The 19,407-nt window shown below is 38.0% G+C and overlaps 1 protein-coding gene across 1 annotated transcript in view; it reads left to right on the top strand.

The window, feature by feature from the left end:
* Positions 1-19,407, top strand: part of CFAP58 (cilia and flagella associated protein 58) — a 57,448-nt gene that overhangs the window by 17,381 nt on the left and 20,660 nt on the right. The window contains exons 8-15 of the mRNA XM_082052823.1: positions 663-745; positions 1,889-2,080; positions 6,401-6,562; positions 9,208-9,354; positions 12,822-12,962; positions 13,315-13,538; positions 15,554-15,665; positions 17,615-17,719. Of these exons, the coding sequence (XP_081908949.1) occupies positions 663-745; positions 1,889-2,080; positions 6,401-6,562; positions 9,208-9,354; positions 12,822-12,962; positions 13,315-13,538; positions 15,554-15,665; positions 17,615-17,719 (1,166 nt within the window). The remainder of the gene's footprint in view (positions 1-662; positions 746-1,888; positions 2,081-6,400; positions 6,563-9,207; positions 9,355-12,821; positions 12,963-13,314; positions 13,539-15,553; positions 15,666-17,614; positions 17,720-19,407) is intronic.

Consider the following 19,407-nt stretch of genomic DNA (forward strand, 5'->3'; position numbering starts at 1 on the left):
GAAATCAGACATGGTTAGGACACATGTAATCTCCTGCTTTGATTCTGCTGAACTCTTACAGCCTGGAAATGAATATGTGCAAGTGAGCTGCATTTCCTGAGTTGCACTGTTAGTGTAGCAGGTTTTAATTAATTTTAAAGTATAGCGAAAACACATGTCTCTTCAGTTTTTAATACCTTTTTAATAGTGTATGTCCAGTGTTAATCTTGACTCATAGCAAGTAGTTTTAACTCCACTGAAGCCAATAAAATCTCCGTGCTTCCAAGGAGAACTGGATTTCACACAGAGGGATTATAATAATTCTGAAGGTTCTTGTTTTCGAAAGTGCCTCAGTTTTTGGATGCTCACACTGAAGCTTCTTAAAAGGCTCTGATTTTCACTGTGCTCCATGATTTCTGAATATGCAACTTGGTTTGAACACTCAAATATAATAAGTCCTCATACAACTAATTACTGTGCCTGAGTTCTTTTAAGTTCTTCTGAGTACCCAAGTAAGTATTAACATCATTAGCTGATACCTGAGGTTGAAAAACCTGGTCACAGCTAATCAAACTGTTCACGTACTGTTAAGGCTTTTTAAAAAATCCACTAAGTTGTTTCCGCATTTTTAACAGCTGTACAGTTTGAACCCAGGATTTATTGTCTTTCCTCCTTTTCTCTAGAGTTGGAGGCTGCCAAGAAGCAGGCAGAGATTGACAGGAAAGCTATAGATGAGCTTATGAGGGAAAGAGAGACGATAAGCAAGGTGAGCTTGCATTGATAATACCGATTAACAAATCTCATGCTTGAGAATGAAATGTCTGTAGTTTAAACGCTCACAGCACCACAGAAATGGTGTAGAAAAATGCATTCGGATTTCCTTAAGCAAATGCCTACACTACTTCTTTTCTGTGCATTTTCTGTGCATAAACACACAAAACATTTCTAAGTTTTAACATATGAACCATTAGGGAGTTCAAAAATGCCATGTATGTTCACCATTATTGCAAAGCTATTATTTGGTATCCAAAGAGTTCATTACATCTGTGCTTTTACGCTCTATAGCATATGAAGTTTAATATTAATCTAGGCAAACTAAGTCTTTGGTAGTAAAAGAACAAACTGAAATGTTGATGCACCACGTAGCAACTTGGCAGGCTGTGTTAATACTACTCTTTGCTTTTAAGTCAATTTCTCATACTGATCATTTTCCATCAGCTGAAGGTTTTGTACTGCAGGATAGCATCTCATGTTTATGGGCGTTCCTGAAGTGTAATCTATTAAATTCAATGCTAAAAGATGATTTCTGAGGTGCTTTACTTGGTATAGATTCACTATCCTGTGTCTTGACTCTAGCGGAGACTCAGATTTGGCATGTAACAAATACCTGTTTTGTACAGGGAAAGAAAGTTCAAAGTGGGACCAGGATGCTGATTTTGGAAAGATGATACCATTGTGTTTTCTGTTTAATCCTTAGGCATAATTTTAAACCAAGCTTGGTTAATTTACAGTTTGAACTTCCTATTTAGGACATGAGAAGGAAGGGTATTTGGTGTTATTATTAATTTTACTGTTAGTGGCATGCTTTAGAATCTAGATATATTAAAGCTGGTAAAGTTTTTCCAGTCGTTAGTTATATCCACTTGTAAGTGATTATATAATTTTTTTTTTTTTTTAATCCAGAAACTAGTGTTTTAACTTTAAATCAGAAAAAGCACTATTTAGCAGCTCTGCTAGAGATATATTTTTTTAATCAGATTTGAGACTCAAGTATTTCAACTGAATGAATTAGATAAAGGGCGATAACACTGGGAAGTCCATAATCCACTTAGACAATGGCTTGTATTTGTTATAGTGGTGGCAGTATTGTCTTTCCAGCTCAAGAGCTATTATTTTATGTTCCCTGTAGAACTTGGTCAAGGCTACTAGTGCCACTCAGAAGCAGATAGATTTGGTGAAACTCCACGAACAGTCAAAGAAGAACTTGGAAGGAGAAATCCAAAATTATAAGAATGAAGCTCAGAAACAAAGGAAGATTATTTACCAATTGGAGAAAGAGAGAGATTGTTTCATCAGTGAAGCCAGTGAGCTCAAACAGAAGGTAGGAATAGCTTTTTGTGCAAATGGTTCTTTCCTGTCTTACACTCAAGACTGTGAAGAAGATATATTTATTTCCTCATGTGCCAGTGGGAGGAAGCTCAGGTCAGTGGTCTTCACACAGTTTACAAATATTTCTTCTTGTCAGTGCATGTTGCCCACTACTGTTTCAGGTCTCTCTGGGGGAACCTCGTCAACTGGTGTGTATTCTGTGAGACACTTGGAGAACAGCCATGTATTTCTCTTATTCAGTGATCATTTGGGAAATGAAACTAAGGCTGGAGTTCAAACCAAGGCCTCTGACTTCTACCTGAGTCCCACAGTTGAAACTGTTATATGCAGTTGGAAATAAGTCTTTGTTCTGTCTTTCCTGCAAAGGACCTTATTGTGCACACTACTGTGTCCTCGGATGGTATTGGGTCCAGTAGAGAGCTGACAGTACTTGGCATCTTTGTAAGAGACTCAGCATTTTGAAGGATTATTCCCAGTATGTGAAAACATCTAACCATGTTCAGTCTCGCCAGCAAAACAGAAGTTTCCAGGAACAGCTGTAGAGAAACACTGCATTAAATTTGTGTTGCCTGCTGCCCATTATTATGTACAGTATTATTCCTGAAGGTGTGCTCAGGAACATGGTTGTAATATGTTTCATTAATTGCTGAAGATCACATTGAAGGACTTTCCAAGAAGCTCACTGATTTACTGAGATTAGCTTTCAAGCTGTTTCAACTCAGAAGTTATTTGCTGTCTTTTCACTTTAAAATTATCCTCTCCAACTTCATGTGACTGGGGGCTTTTAAATTATTTTTGAATGGTATATGCTTCCTTGTCTGGAATACGTTTTGTCATTTCCTTGGCATAATATTCCATGAAAATGAGATTTGTCTTTGTTGCAAAGTCATATTTTGCATTTTTCCCTCATAGTGCATTTCTAACAGTATAGATATGAGTTAAGAACGTTGTAAACTAGGGCCAGGGAGTAATTCATAACACTCAGAACTACAAGGCACTTGCTTTCAATTCTGATTAGGGTTGCTCACTGTATTTTGAGGGTGAAAATGACAAATGTTTCCTTGCTTACATTTTCTTTTTCCTTTTTTTTTTTTTTCTCCTGCCATTTCGCTTGCAAATTTTCTGTCACTTTTTATAGGGCAGAGCCTCAGTAAACGGGGTTTGACACTTGAGCTGTTTGTATAATGACGCTGGTAGTGTGACTGCAAGTTTCCAAAGGACTTACTCACTTCTGTGGTTCACTAAAGGGGCAATTCCTCACTCAGTTTGCAGGTGAAGGGCAGCAAGAGCAGTTCTGAGCACAGGAGTATGTGAGACAGTAGTTTGGTCCCTGCAGAGGTTCCCTACATCAAATTACTCATTGTTTGGAAGGATAAGACAAAACACAGAGGAGAAGGACAATGTAGGATCAGGATTACTATGTCCACCAGGTAATATTTAGGTTCAGTGGTTGACCTGTGCAGATGAACGACTTGAGAAGCTGTGGCAAAACTACAGGAGCCATCGCACAGCTGGTGGGGAAGGAGCTACTGGCAGTAATTATATGGCTGGTTGATGCTCTTCTGTCACCTTTTACCATCAAGCCAGCTCTGAAGGCACTTGCTGCACACCTGGTGAAGAGCCAAAGCCATCTGAGTTTGAAGACTTGTTGGAACTCCTGCACAGCAGGCAGAGCCATGCTGGCTCTGAAAGCAGACTCGTTATTTACAGCAGGACAGAATCTATAGAGAATTCTTCTTTCAAAATCATCATTTACTACCAAGTAACTGGTGAACAGAGTCAGCAAAGTTATATCCACAACAGTGAAAGATTTTAGTAGTATTCATGCTACATTTGCTCTTCTAATCGTTGGCCTGGCTGACAGCTCATTTATACCATTTTTAATCCAGTGTCACTTGTTGAATAGTCCTACTTCTAGATTAGCCAGCACAAATGAGAAAAAAATCTGTCTCTTTGTTCTTTGTTGTGTAGCATGTATTATTGAGTTACAAATGTTTGTAGAATATTTCTTTCTTGAATATAAATTCTTAGATTATTAAACCTTAGTTTCCCTGTGGAAGGTTGAGGCTGCTGAAAAGGAAGCAGTGTAGTATAATCTTCAGTCTCACCTGGAGTGTTTCTTGACTGTGTTGGTTAAAAACAACAAAAAGAACAACAAAACTCACCACAAAAACAAAATGAAAAAACCCAAACCAAATTACAATGTTGTTTACAGTTTCACAATATATCCAGGAAAATTATAAAACATAATTTGCTTTTTAAATTCACACGATCTTTTGGAAAACCTAATGCTCAACAGGCATATCATTAAGACCTTGGCAGCACTTCTCAGAGTGGTTAAAGGTAAGCAAATAAGGACAGCACCATTACTGAGATCTTGAGCAGGTTCAGTGAACTAAACAGGTAACCAACAGCAGATGATAGTTAAGCGTACAGATAAAAAACCTGTCAGGGTAGGGAAGAAAACGATGAATATCTAATACTTTCTGCTTAGCTCTGCCCCCTCAGTGCCAAATCTGAGCGTGCAATCAACTAAATCAGAATTGAGAATGCTCAGCCTCCCACAAGGGTCTGTTGGGAGATATTACATGTATCTTTTCTGTGTTTATAAGGGAGACCTATTTGGGTTTAGTCACTCCTGAAAAAGCAGAGTCAGCATCTAGTCTGTAAACACAACTCAGAAAACTTAGTCCACAAGCTTATTGTACTTATTGTATCAAAATAAAGGACTTAAAAATGCAGTGACCCACTTTTAAATCTTGCTCCAGCCTATGATCACCATAGTGCAGACTCAAAAGATGCCTTATTGATTTCTTCTCCCTGCTATTACTATTGGCAGGTTGTTTTAACAGAAAAGGGAAAGGTGGGAGTATGTTATAAACTGAGACTGTGTTTTTGTATTGCACTGTAAGCAGTTCCTGGGATCTTCTGCAGTCAGCTACAAATGTGCTGGAATTGTATTCCTGCTGCTGTAATAAAATTTTCTATATTTAGCTATCCACTATCTTCAAAGCTGGTTGGAGGTACCTGATAGAATGGTCAATTAATTAAGCTCCTGTCCTATACTTAGGCCTCACAAGGCTTTATTGCTAAACAAGAGACAACTTTGTTCACTGCAAACATTGCAGTCATTGACTATTTGAGGTAAACTTCTTAAAATTTTTTTGTTCTTCTGCTTTGACAAATGAACATAAATCTTAGCTCAAGCTGCTGCCTTCAGAAACAGAGTCAAGAAAACCGAGTATGAAATGCAGTTGTAAATGGACTTCTCTCCTGGATTTTGTCCATGTGCTTCCTCAGCTTTTTCTTTAATGCTTGATCTTTTTCCCAGCTTTAAGGGTGGCATTGTTTTTTCCCCTGGGCAGTGAACCTGAAAAATAATGTTCCTGATGTGTACGCTTCTTAATTTTCTTTTTATTTCTTTTAATCTTTTTTTTCATTGTAATTTTGGATTCCATTTGAGTACTCCTTGCTTGTGTGCCTCGGTTTTCAACTTTGTATAATGGAAGGTTCCTATGTTTTAAAAAAAAAATTAGGAAGCCCATCATAATGATTAGGAACTATTTATATTTTTACTCCTTTCTTATGTATTGTTATAGTGGTAACTGTGTAATAAAGATATCTATAATATTTTGTATTTTCATTTATTGATACTCCATGTGATTCTGTTCTTTCCACTGTCCACAATGCTCCATTCTTTTTAGGTAATCTTCAAATCATTGTTTCTAATCTTTCGTAGAAACAACTAAGGTTGATTATATGTTTATTTAGATCAAGTATATGTTACATTAACTGATTTTCTTATTGTCATTATATATCAACAGTTTGTGAACATGTGTTCATTAAAAAAAGTTGGATTGTTAGAATATAAGAGTACATGCAGGGTTTCTTGGAAAATCATGGTTTTATTTATCTTATCATACAGCTGACATCCAAACCAGCATACAGAGTCTAGCTTTGCTCTATAAATAACCTAAGGCTATTCTTGATGAAAGCTGTTTATGTTGGTTTTATTGAATCTGCTCAATGGCAATATTTACAGTAGCTTGTTTCTAAATTAAATATGTGCACCTATATAAATTTTACTGTTGAACAAAACATAGATATCAGATTAAATTAAGATGTTCTCTCACATAAGCAATCCAGAAAAGTTAAACTTGTACTTGGACTGAAGTGATTTTCAGATGTAGCTAAAACTTCAGTTCACAGGGATATGAACATGTTATCATAGAAGAAAAACACAAACTCTGCCTCATTCTTATAACCTTGTAATGATGACTTAATCATGTTCACTTCCTTCTTTCTGCTCCAGGTCCTCCAGAACCTGAAAGATATTGAAATACGGGAAATGCAGATCTGTGACTATGAGAAGAAAATAGAAGAGTCTGCAATTAAATTAAAACAGCAACAAAACAGCTGTGAAGCTGTGAGAACAGAGAGGAACCTGTACAGTAAACATCTGGTGGAAGCTAAGGTAGAAGGATACGCTTTTTCCTTGTGTTTCTCTCTCTGCTCTTTTTGTTTTTTTTTTTTCTGGTCTAATTTTAATTTGTTAAAAGAAAAGCTCAGTGGCTAAATGGCAGAAGCGGTTTGTTCATTCCTGTGTGTTTTAGAGAAATTAATGTTTTGGGTCCCTGAAAATTTACCTGGGGAGTTTGTATTTGGACTGGAAATAGGAATTCACAGTCATCCTGTGACAATATCCCTACTTCAAACCACACATAAAATCATGGTATCTGGAGCTACAGGATCATAAAACCCTATCAGAGAAGAACTGTTTTTCTTTCTATCCTGGCTCCACTCTGTGAGGGTGCTGAGGCACTGGAACACGCTGCCCAGAGAAGCTGTAGGCACCCCATCCCTGGCAGTGTTCAAGGCCACGCTGGATGGGGCTTTGAGCAACCTGCTCTAGTGGAAGGTGTCCCTGCCCATGGCAGGGGCTTGGAACTAGGTGACCTTTAAGGTCCCTTCCAACCCAAACCATTCTGTGATTCTATCCAACAGTGTGCTGAGTTTGATTAGGAATGAACTATTTTGTCCTTTATATGGGATGCTTTACTTGACCTCTGTCTGCTTCTCATCAGTAGACGTGGTGTTGGGATTCTCACTGCTCCCAAACAGTCTCTCAGCAGAAATCGAGCTGAAAAATTGCAACACTGATGATTTTTTTTCTTATTATGAAATATAAATTTGTTTACTTATAAAGAACTGGCAGCTATGTGCCAAGTTACAAAATGAAGCAATGAACTCATCAGCCTTTTCAAGTTTTGAATGTTGTATGTTGGTATACACAAAGCTGTTAATGGTTCCAGTTGTTAGAGGCTGGTATTTAGACTCTAATAGCTTACTTGGCTTACCATAAAACTCTTTTAGCAAGTCCCATGTGAGAAAACAGCTGACCCCAAAATATCTTTTGGCCAAGGCAATATTATATGTAGTAGTGAAAAAATAGCCATTCATAGTTCAGTAGCAGGTCAGCCAACTGTGAAATAAAAAAATAATAATAACAGAAGGCTGTGATAAAAATTATGGTAAATTATTTTTCCTTTTAGGAAGTAAAGCAAATTTGCATAAGCTTGTTTAGATAAAGCTAGATATATTATTGGATTGCTTAATGTGGAAAGATCCACTGTTGCCCACCTTGCTAGTGGTCTCCAGGATACCATATTTTTCAGCTCAGTGAATTCTCTTAGAAAAGACATGTTGTCTGTCTGTTAATATGATAGAAATATCTGATACATTCATCCTTAGGGTTTCTTTTGGTGTTAGGATCTCATTTGTTTCAACAAGTTGATCAGGAGACCTGTTGACAAAAATTGGGTGTTCTTACTGTTCTTCATTAAATACAGAATTAGAAATGTATTTTGGTGTATGTCTGGGCACCAGTTTTTAAATCTCTCTCATATTTTACAATGTTGAAGAGATTTATATGCTATTTAGCAAAGACAGCTTTTAATATGACTTCTGCATTCACAGGAGTGACTGAACATGCAAACAGGTAGGCCCTATGGCATATTGCTACATTTATTTCTGGTTCATTTAATTTGCTGACATGGGCTGAATAACTGTAGAATCCAGAGATTTTTTTTTTTTGAGGCCTGTCAGGCTACTAATCTGTACTTTCTCAGTACTGTTTATGAAGACTGCTGTGACTCAAGATCTTGCTTAACTATGTTAAGCATTCCATGCAAGAAAATATCACTCCTTTGTCAAGTAAATCCACACGGACATTGCTAAGAGAGCTCTAAGCTATCCTGGTTTTGTACTAAAACAGAATGTATTCACATGAAAGGTTATGATGTCTTCTCTGTGAGGTGGCAGTCTCTGGCAGAGGTGTGACGGCTTCTAAAGCTATTTTCATTAGACCCAAAAGACCATGTCTGTCTAAGCACTGAATTTATTAGCCTCCATTTCATGACACAACATGTGCCGTCACTTCAATGAGTTGAAACATTTTCTTAATTTTGTATAGGCAGGACCTCTATGCTGTGAGGAAGAGTGAGTCCTAGTGACCTGATCTCTCTGCATTGCTACCAGGCTTTTTGCTCTGTGTTTTCAGCTTAAAATACATGCTAAATATTCCCATACCAGGGACTTCTCCTTTCCCCCTTGTACCTATGTGCAGGATAGCACATGGGCAAAATGGTTAGAAGCATTTCCTATACACCCTAGCAGGCATAAAGTATCTTACTCATGGGTGTGTTCATTTGCACAAGATCAGCTTCTCTCCAAACATTTGTGCCAAACTGCATAAAGCTTTTTGAAAAAACACATTACTAGAAGCATGAAAACAGATGGGTAGAATCAGAATCTTATTAATTTGGATTGACTGCTAGTTCTGACCCTGTGTTCAGCGCTTTAAATTAAGTAATTTATGACAATTATTTTTGTTGATGTGCCTTTTAAAGGCTTTTGTACTACATTGTCATACTGGCATAAACAAAAAAATTGTAATTTAATGAAACCGTTGGTGTTGGATTAAAAAGTAATGTCTTGTGATATGTGCAAGAGATGTCTCAAGCACTGGGGTCACATTTTCCAACATCAAAAGCCTGAACTCCCAAGCACAAACTTCCTTTTTTTGATCCCTCTTTGTGATCATACTTCCTGTCCTATTAGGATGAGATGGCAGAAACGAAGAAGAGACTGAAAACTGTGACACATCAGGTGGATCAGCTGAAAGAGGAGATCAGAGAAAAAGATGAAGCCCTTGTGAAAGCACATCTAGACTATCAGCGAACAGAGAAGGAGAAGGAATCATTGAAAGTAAGAACCTTTACACATACACCTTCCTACAAAGGATGGTTTCCATGATTTCACAGACTGCATCATGTTCCTGGGCTGTGGTACTTGTTTTGCTGGATTTTCCTGAACTGTTCTGTAATTGAAGCACGATTTCTCAGTACCCTTTAGAGGTGTTAGTTACACAAATATTCTGTGTATCTGACAAATTTAATCTCTGCCTATAATTATAATCAGAAAGGTCCTGGATCATCTGTTGGAAGTTTTAAATCTCTTGGTGACCAAACGGTTTTACTAAAAAGTTCAATTTTTGCTTTCAGAAATGTGGATATTGGGGATAACCTGATTCTAGCAAACCTTTTAATATAGACCCTTATAATTCAAGTTTTTATTTTTAAAAGCTTCCTTCTCTCTCGTATTTTTAAGTGCAAACCCCATTCTATTACACTTCTCAATCTTGTATCCTTGTGTGACTAGGGAGCATTACTCTTTAGGGAGTTAGGCAGTGACTTTTAGTAGATCCCTCTATACAGAAAGTTATTTTAATATTGGGCTATAAAGCAACAGGAATCTGTTTTAAATCAAAGGAAATCTGAGCTTGAAGCTCTGATTCTTCCTCTCAGCACTCACTGCAGCCTGTCCTTAGAGAAGTTATTAGATTTGTGGTGATATCTCAATTCGATTTGCTGCACTTTCAAAAGATTTAAGGTGTTAGTGTCCACAGCAGCTTATTGTTTCTCTTCACTAAGCACTAGAAAAAACAAAACAAAACAAAACCAAACCAAAACCCCAAGACTCCCCCAAACCAGGAAACAAACAGCATCCCCCAAAAAGCAAAACTCCTCTGCCACTTTCCGCAATGTTTTCTTTTGTCCGTTTATTGCTATGCTGCAATGACTCCTTGAGTTTCCAGCCCCTCTCAGCACATTACAGTTATGACAAGATGTCAATAGAGCTTTGTAAAAAGGTGATGAATTTGTGTTCTTGTACCTGGTCTGTCTCGGAGTTGTTCTATCGGTGATGGAGAAGTCAAACAGCATCTCATTGCCTATGTGCAGCTTTCTGCCTCATCACCTCAGAACTGTCTACCATCCATTTGACAAACATATGATTGCTACACGGTTTACCCACTCAATTTTTCACTAGCAAGTATGTCCATACACTGACATCACATTACTGAGTAGCTTCAGGGCATTGTGGTCTTCTACCTGAGTGTCTCTGCTGGATACTGAAGCGAAGGAGAATTCAAAGACAGAGCTGATTGACACAGGCACAAAAGAACCCTATTATTTGTGTAGCAAGTGTGCTTCAATTTGTCCTGTTTGCACTGTTGTGAAGGAAGCAAGCTGTTCCTGGGAAATCAGTTTAAAAAATGCGCTAAAGCATTGAGGACTGAGATTCATAGGAATGAGATTATACAGACATTGGATTTATGCTTCCTTCAGCTGACATAAAGATCCTAAAAATGTGTAATCATGGTAAATGAAACTGAGGCGGCCTGATCCAAGCTGCATTAAAGCCAGTACAATGCCATCTTTTGGTTTCAGTTGACCTTCATACAGGTTCATGGATCAGACTGCTTTGACAAAGCATCTGAATGTTAAAAAATAAATATCTGAAAGCTGCAAGAGCTGTGGCCGTCCAGGTGTGAGCTGCTGTCAAGTGCTTTCATACATTTTCATAGATGTTCATGCAGGTATTTTTTTTTTTTTTAGCATTTTCTAGAAATCTGGAAATTTAGAACCTCTGACTTCTTGTTTCAGAATTCTGTGCCTAGCCCCAGTTATACCTTTTATAAAATTCATATCTTCCTCTAGAAAAAATAAAAACCCCTCTTCACTTACCCTAATATTTCAGAATGTAAACAAGAATTTGGTTTGAGATGCTGGCGTAGGTCCCATATAAATTCCTCTTTCTTGCTGAGTGTTCTTTAATTCTTACAAACTCTCTGAACCTACTTCAAAAGAGCTGTGCTGATTTACAGTGGTTTCAGACCTGCCCATTTTTTCTGACTGTATTTATTAATTTCCTTTTCTCTTAACTAATGTACACAGACCATCATACTGTAGTTTTTAGCATATTTAATCTCATTGAAAGTCCTGTTAGCTTGTGGGGACTTCGTGTGATTTAGAGTATTTATGTATTTTACTGTATAAGGCAGTTCAGATTTATTTTAACTTAGTGCATTCCAGTGAGGAGATTTGTTTATATGAATGTTTGCTGCCAACATCTAATACCACTTCTTGTTTACAACTCATATTTCTTCTGACATAAGGAGAACATAGAATTTTGATATATTAAAAAAATATTATCCAACATTGCCAAACGCATGAGCAGTTTTACATTTGTAGACAGCTTTCTCACAGTGTTGATTGCATTTCAATATGAAGTGGCGTACATTTTTATTCGGCTGATGGATTCTGATGAACACCCAACACTGAGTAAGAGAGATATGAGTGTTGCACATATGGGAAAATGAGAATTTTATTAAGGAAAATAAGAATGGAACAAGCTATTTTGTTATGATGATGGAACTCTTCCTGTCTTAAATCAATGTTTTTGCAGGTGCAGCCTTCATCACAGCTTCATTCTTTTAGCATTGGATGGTGCTCTTTCTGAAAAGGCAGCTTCACCATCATCCATTACAAGGGTTAGAGTTGTGGCAAGGTCTTTGAGTCAAGGCTTGAAAGTTTTCATATCTGTGAAAATGGACTGTAGTCAGCAAGTTTCATCTTGGATCTAACTAATTGCCTAGCAATGACAGAAATTTCGAATAATCCAATAAGACTTTATTAATTTTTATCTACATGCATGCCTTGAATTATAGAGTTCATGACAACTGGGCAGATTCCAGTGTTACTTTATGTTAGTGGTGTGCAGTCACTGGCACAATACTTTACTCCTCCTGAAGTTAGGGTCAGCTCTTCTTTTCCCTGTCTTCCTCATCTACTCATCCACGAAAAACCACTGCTATACCCCTTTGATTTTGTTCTTCCATCTCTGGCTGTCATCTTTTCCATTAATTCTAAACTGTCTGGAGTTGATGCTAATTTGTATTACATAGCATAGATTGTTGCCCTTTCCAGCAAGGTGAGCTATCCTTTCTCACATCCCAGCTTGCCTTTGAATTTATGTCTGCTAGATTTTCATTACATAACAACTCCATTGAAAAGCTTTCTAAACATGACCTATTTAATTAAAAAAAAAAAAGCTTCTGAATTACAATTTGAACCACTCTTATAGATAGAAATCCATCCAAATTTCTGTTGCATATAACACAACAATATCAAAATACTCTTTACAACATTTCTTTATGAGTCTTCATGTTTGCTTGTCTTAGTGATTTGTTCTCGAAAACTAACAAAATATGTACCTCTCAGGAAAATAGGAAAATGTATGAGATTTTAAAAAATCCTAACTCTTAATCCCAGGTTTATGTAATTGGAAGTTGTTACTAAGCACAGTTTACCTATATTCTTTGACTTCATCAGGCTGAACTGCTTCAGATGAAAAAACAGGCTCTGGAAACCAAACACTTTATAGAAAATCAGGAAGCAGAAGAGAGGAAACTCCTCAAAATCATTGCTGAAGCTGATGCTGAGAGGCTGAAGCAGAAGAAGGAACTCGAGCGGGTAGGAATCTCTGATTTGGCTTTTCAAACAGACTGCATTCTGTTCCCTCATTTGTCCAGTCTACTTTTAAGATCAAGATCCTCATTTGCCGTAAATGTGGTACGACTAAAGCTTCATAGTGCCATTGAAACAAAAATGTTAGGATACTGAAGTGAACAGAATATGTAATTTATACTATTCAGGTGACTGAACCCTTATAGGGGAAACTATTAGGCCCTTGCCGTATTTCTTTCACTAATAACAGTGAAACCTCTTAATGCACATGATTTTTGGCTGATGCAAATGTAGTCACAATCCTTTGGGATTGCACTCAGAAGCTGTAACTGAGATTATTGCTTTGCTTCATGCTTAGGTTATCAACGAGAGAGATATCCTAGGGTCCCAGCTTGTTCGGCGCAATGATGAAGTAGCTCTGCTCTATGAAAAGATAAAAATCCAGCAGTCCGTCTTAAACAAGGGTGAAACCCAATACCGACAGAGAATGGAAGACATCCGACTTCTCAAGCTGGAGACCAAGAAACTTCGTCGGGAGAAGGGAATACTTGGCAGGACTGCAGCTAATGTGGAGGAGCTCAGGTAGAAAAACTGATTGAACACATTTCCATAGTGACTGCATCCATGATTCTGTGTTTGAGACAGAAAGTATGCTTTATGCATGGTAAAGATTTGTATCAACAAACAGTAAGCCTTGGAGGAGATTGTTAGATTGTTTGGTTTGACCTCAAACACAGACTTGATTAAATTCACAGCACAATTTATCAGTGACTAAAAAATTAAAATACAAGAAAAAGGAAAGGAGGAAAAAAGACATCTTGGGCAAAATTGAAATAGTTTCCATATTTCTCCTTGTACTCTGAGGTACTGCCTACAGAATAAACTTGACAGACAGCAGCAGAAGAGTTGTTCATATAATAGTTCTGTGAGCTACTTCATGGTACCCAAGGCCCAAATTAGTGGAACTGCTTTTTATTAGGCAATCCACAGAGAATGGGGAACATTTGACATATTTATAACAAACTCCTGCACATTTTCAGAGCTCTTTCCTTCCAGACTTATATGTAGATTTGTTCTCTGAGAAAGATTTAGTTAAATTTTCATTCAAGGTTGTGTTTCTCTGAAACAAGTTTAACAGCTTCAGCCTGATTTATCTCCTCCTTCTCTGGCTTAATGTTTCCCTTCTTTTTTTAACCCCGCAGTATTTGAGTTATCCTCCTTACCTATGGGAAATGATTGTTATTTTCTATAGAATCAGTCTTGGTTTGTAAGAAGAGGTAGCTATGTTTTTAGTAGATAACCGTCATACTAATTCTATGTAACTACCACAGTTTTGAGTGAGATTTTTAGCTTAACTGTATCAATATAATTCCATGGCTTTCACCAGAGCAAATTAACTTCAGTCCATGGTCGGTCCATTGACTCCAGTGGAATTATGCCAGTTTGATCTGGTGTAACAGAAAAGAGAACTGGGCACAAAACATCAGCAATTGCAGTTTTCATCGACTGACTGCAGACAGGAATAGGATTTGAACTTGCTGCCCAAATGCATTCGGCTGTGAGTCTGTTACGGTATTGAAACGCAGTATTGAAGTGTAGTGCGATGCATGCCATGATGGGTGGGTCAATCCTTGCTAACTGCAGCAGCAATCGCATACTTTAATGAAGTCCAAAACCATCATGAAAACTGCCTGTCGAAAGACTCCATTTATCACTTCTGCTGCTAATTAGCTTTCTTGATTTGCCAATTGGAGATGTGGGTTTTTCCTTTTCCATAACCTTGTCCAACCTCACAATTAAAGAAAAGGCCTTTTTCTTTCTATTGAGCTAAATGCAACTCTGAGCTTAGCAGGAAAAGATTCAGTGGTAAAGTAGGTACAAGATGATGCTCACCCCTCCTTCTCCTTGAGAACATACAGGATCCACCCACCAAAGTGGTAGGGTTGGACCATTGCAGAATGTGCCTTTTTTTTTCCTGCCCCTTGACCCTGCCATCCCCACCATAGGAGTGTAGTTGTCACAGCATCTTGGGAATGCTCAATCCATTTTAAGTTCAGCAACAAATCACCCCTGAAATTCCTTGAGGAGAGGTAGTAAAAGAAATCAAACTTGGGTACTCTAAAAGAACAGTGTCCATCATACTTAGATCCTAGAGTATGTTTTATTTACTGGATTGTGTGAGCTATGTAGATTTAAAACCTTCTTTCAAACACAGGCTGTCAGATTCAATACAGAGGTAATTGGGTATGACTCCATAACACTAGGTGAATTAACTGTCCTGGCCTTAATGCACATGGGAGGATGTGAGCAGTGAGATCCAGTAGCTGTGAAGTAGATTCCCCAGGAAGTGATGAAAAGTCCCTTTTTTTGAGCCATTCTTACTAAAGTGAGGGAAGAGGTCTGTATTATGGTTCCACCTGTATAGTGCTACTGATGATAACTGTTAGTCGCAAGAGTCACTTTGCCAGTGCTGTAGTGCATGGGAGAATGGTTTGTTAATGTTTATTAGTGCTCTGGTCACATTGATGTGGTTTTGGTGTGTTGTGATTTGTGTGTGTGTGTTTCTTTTTGTTTGTTTGTTTTATGCTGATCTTAAGACAGGAGGTTCAACACATGCGGAAGGAACTGTTACGGGAACAGACTCGGTGCAAAGTATTGGAAGAAGAACTGGAGAATCCCTTGAATGTTCACAGATGGAGAAAATTAGAGGTGATGTGTCAGCATTCAAGTTCCCAAAGCCCGTATTACCAAATCAGCGACACAGTACAAAGCGTTATTTCGTTTACTGTTATGCAAATTATGTGGAGGGCAGGCAGACTGAAATTTCCATAGTACTAGTGGAATGGTTACTGCTGAATGGTTTCTCTGCACAATGCAATCAGTGTTATTTCTGCGTCACTTTCTCAATGAAAAGTTGCAGAGGGGTTTGTAAAGAGCCCGTCAAATGCTAAAAGGAATAAGAATGCATAAGGTGGATTTAGAAGCGGGTGATTCCTTAACATGGATGGTGAGAAAGAGGATTACAGGAGAAAAATACAATCCTACTCTCACCAATTAGTGAGATGTATAAGGGAAGAAAGCCAGAATTAGAGAGTCATAGAACAGGTAGACTGTAGAATGGACAGATGTGAAGTCAGAAGGTAAATTACATTTGTGAGAAAAGGAAAAGTCTTCCACGTAAACAGTGGTGGCCTCCCAAAGATTACTATTTCAGGCAATGCAAGTTCGACTGTTATATAAACAGCAAATCTAAATTTTCACACTATTTGAACCTGCCAACTGAAGGGGAAAAATAAAAAATCTGTCAAGCACAGACCAAATATATGAACACCAATTGGCATCACTGGGTATTTTCAAAGTAAATCAGAGCCAGCTGAGATATCTCTGTTGCATGGATCTCTGATCTGATGCCAGCTTGGGTTGTTTATCTGCTCTAATAATGAGGGGTAACATGCTAGTCCCTGCTGCAGCAGAGCTGAATATTTTGGCTGTGCTTACTAGCATGACAGTTAATTTCTCATATTTCTAAGCCGAGCTTAAAGCTGAATGGTTAGGTGGGTGGTTAGCTTTTCTCATGAAAGGAAGGTAAAATGCAGGACGCTGAACCAGGTTAAAGACATCTAGGTACAATCTCCAGCAGCACCTTGTAATAAAGGAAAATCAGGCCAGTCAAAACATTCAGGGTTAGGAAAATGAATATATGAAGAGACTGATAATGGGAAATGACATCTTTCCATTCTAGGTCACCGATTCATATTTGGAACACAGAAAGTCCAGCAGATGGCAAGATCCATATGAAATAATCCTAATGGGGTTTTGGTTCGAATCCTAATGAACAAACATCCTCATATCACTGCAGTTGTCGCAAATTGGCACCGTGTTTGGGCAGCACTGAAAAAAAAAATAATCAAGGACTGAATGGGTCATGGGGACTGAACCTACTTTTCAGTCTGTTTTCTCAGGAAGTGATGCTGAAATGATGCTGTATTGTGAGCACTGCATGAGTATCTGTATTAATGTTCCAGTTACATTTGAATTGATTGGTCAATTTAGATAAAATCAGACAAAAGATTAAGAGCCATGAGATGCCAAGTTCCCTACAAGCTCAAATATACAGAGAGCAGGACTTTATTAGAGCCTTTACTGCAGTGTGCGTTTAATCCTTATGAGACATCACAAGAGAGGACAAACCTTCCTTTCCATAAAACTCAACTGGCACTGTTGGAAGTTCTTAAAACAGTGGGAAGCACTTGCACTGCTCGTCATTTGTCAGTGGGCAGTTTCAGTTTCTGCTAAAACCAATATGCTAACCTCCTTTTGCTTCCCTGCCATGTGGTTCTACCAATCTTTGTTGGTTTGGGGGTTAAGCGCTGAAGGACTCTTATTTATGTTATTTGTTTTGAGGAGGACTTTTGAGGGTAATGGCATTAAATATGAACATGCTCCAACTGATCTTCAGGAGGCAGAGATTACAGTTTCAGGATTGCTTGCCTACCTGCCATTAAAAAAAAAAACAAACAAAAACCCCCAAATAACACTCTTCCTCTCCCCGTTTGGTATTTGTCACTTTTGAACACTTAGATATTATGATTTTCATCTGCAAGCAAGAAACACAAACTTGTTGTAATAATTTTTGAGACTGCTTTGCTCTTCTCTAGGCCAGTGACCCAAGTACCTATGAGCTGATTCAGAAAATACACAGACTACAGAAGCAGCTTATCAGCAAGACAGGGGAAGTGACGGAGAAAGAATTGCTCCTTCAGGTACTGCAGCATCATTATTTTGTTGTATCTTATTAACGTATTTGACTTACCTTGCATTCTCTGTCTACTCAGATGTGCTTCCTCAATGTTACTTAGATGGATGACTTTGAATTTCTTTTGCATGCCCCTTAGATAGCTTTAGATGGCAGCACTGACTCACTGAAAGAGAATAAATAGCATCTGACTAGTTGATTTTTACATTCTGGTTACTGAATGAAAATAAAACTAAAGGTTTGCTTTAGTTTGTTCATGTCCTAGATTAGTCTTCAAGTCAGTGTTAGACTTTTGGAAATGCTTTTTTTGTCCTTTCAAACAGGCCTGTTATGACCAGAACATGAAGGAGAATCCTTGTTTGATTGTTTTTGTGCGTACCTTGGCTTTTGGCAGAAGGAATCCTACAGAGTTTGCGTGATTCAGATAGGTTGCTGTCTGGGACACGTTTGACTTCAAGGTCTTTGTGTTGAACTTTGCCAAAAAGTAATTTTTGTGACAGCTTACCTTTTTTTAACTGTATCAGATGTCCCTCGACCCCAGTGATACCAATAAGATTTATGTTGTAGAATCAAGGAGAGACTACATTCCTGTAGTGCAAACATTCCTATCAAATATCACTAAAAATTACTGTCTTTGGGCTTCAAGCATAAGTATAAAGCTGGGAAATTCATCTCCTCCTCTCTGGTGACTGTAGGGGTAGCTACAGTTTGCCAGCTCTATGTATAATTTTAACACCTTGGTCTTAAATACCCTAATAGTCTTAATGCCTACATAGGATATTGCTCAATGGAGAGTAGAATGTGACCTGAATCTCCTTCTGTCTTGAGAAGAAGCTCGTCAGATGTTATCAAGGCTGCGTTTGTCTCTCTTCCTTTATTGTGTTGTAGAAAAAAAAGATGTGCAATTTCATTTGAAGATAATGTATGGTGTATTATGCCTTTGCTTGGAAAAACATACTCTTTGTTGCATAGCACTGAAATGCTGTCAGTGAAATAGTTTGTTCGTTTAAATGAAATGTAGCAAAAATAGCTTTACATTTACTGTGCTTTACCCATGCACAAACCAAATTCTGTTAGATTTTTACATAGTCTTTGTTGCATACCTTGCCTTACCCTTATAGTGCTCCCGTTTAGCTATTATCCTTATTTAGAAGTGAAGGACTGAGATACAGAGGTATTAAGTTGCCTTCCCAATAAAATGTTCGAAATAATAGGTATTTGAGCCTATGGTACCATGCTAGCCATTGGCACAATCTTTCTGTGCATACAGTAGTCCTTCTATGGCAACTCAACATTTATTTTTATTATTTTCCTAAATATAAGTCAGAGTTTGGCTATATAAAATTTAATTATTAAACCTAGAATTGTTAATGAAATCCTTTGTGTCCTTAATTGAGGCACCAATTTCCTGGGCACCAATGCTGAAATGAAGGTTTCCCTCAGAGAAACTGATGGTAAAGGCCAAAAATAGCATGTTCCACACTTTGTTCAGGGCTTCACCATCAACATTTCTGAGCTCTTTTCTGGTTTGTCACAGTGTTTTTGAGTCCTCCACAATGATTTAAATAGGGCTCCTTCATAGCAGGGCATGGGTAAGGAGAGGTAACCAGAGGTGGAGGACACCTGCCAGCTCCTTTCCTCAAAGGGAGTTGTATGTCCTATTGGATGGGTCATTGGTGTAGGGCTCGCAAGTTA

This window comes from Streptopelia decaocto, assembly GCF_964273445.1.
Source record: "Streptopelia decaocto genome assembly, chromosome: 5".
In the NCBI taxonomy this organism is placed as follows: Eukaryota; Metazoa; Chordata; class Aves; order Columbiformes; family Columbidae; genus Streptopelia; species Streptopelia decaocto.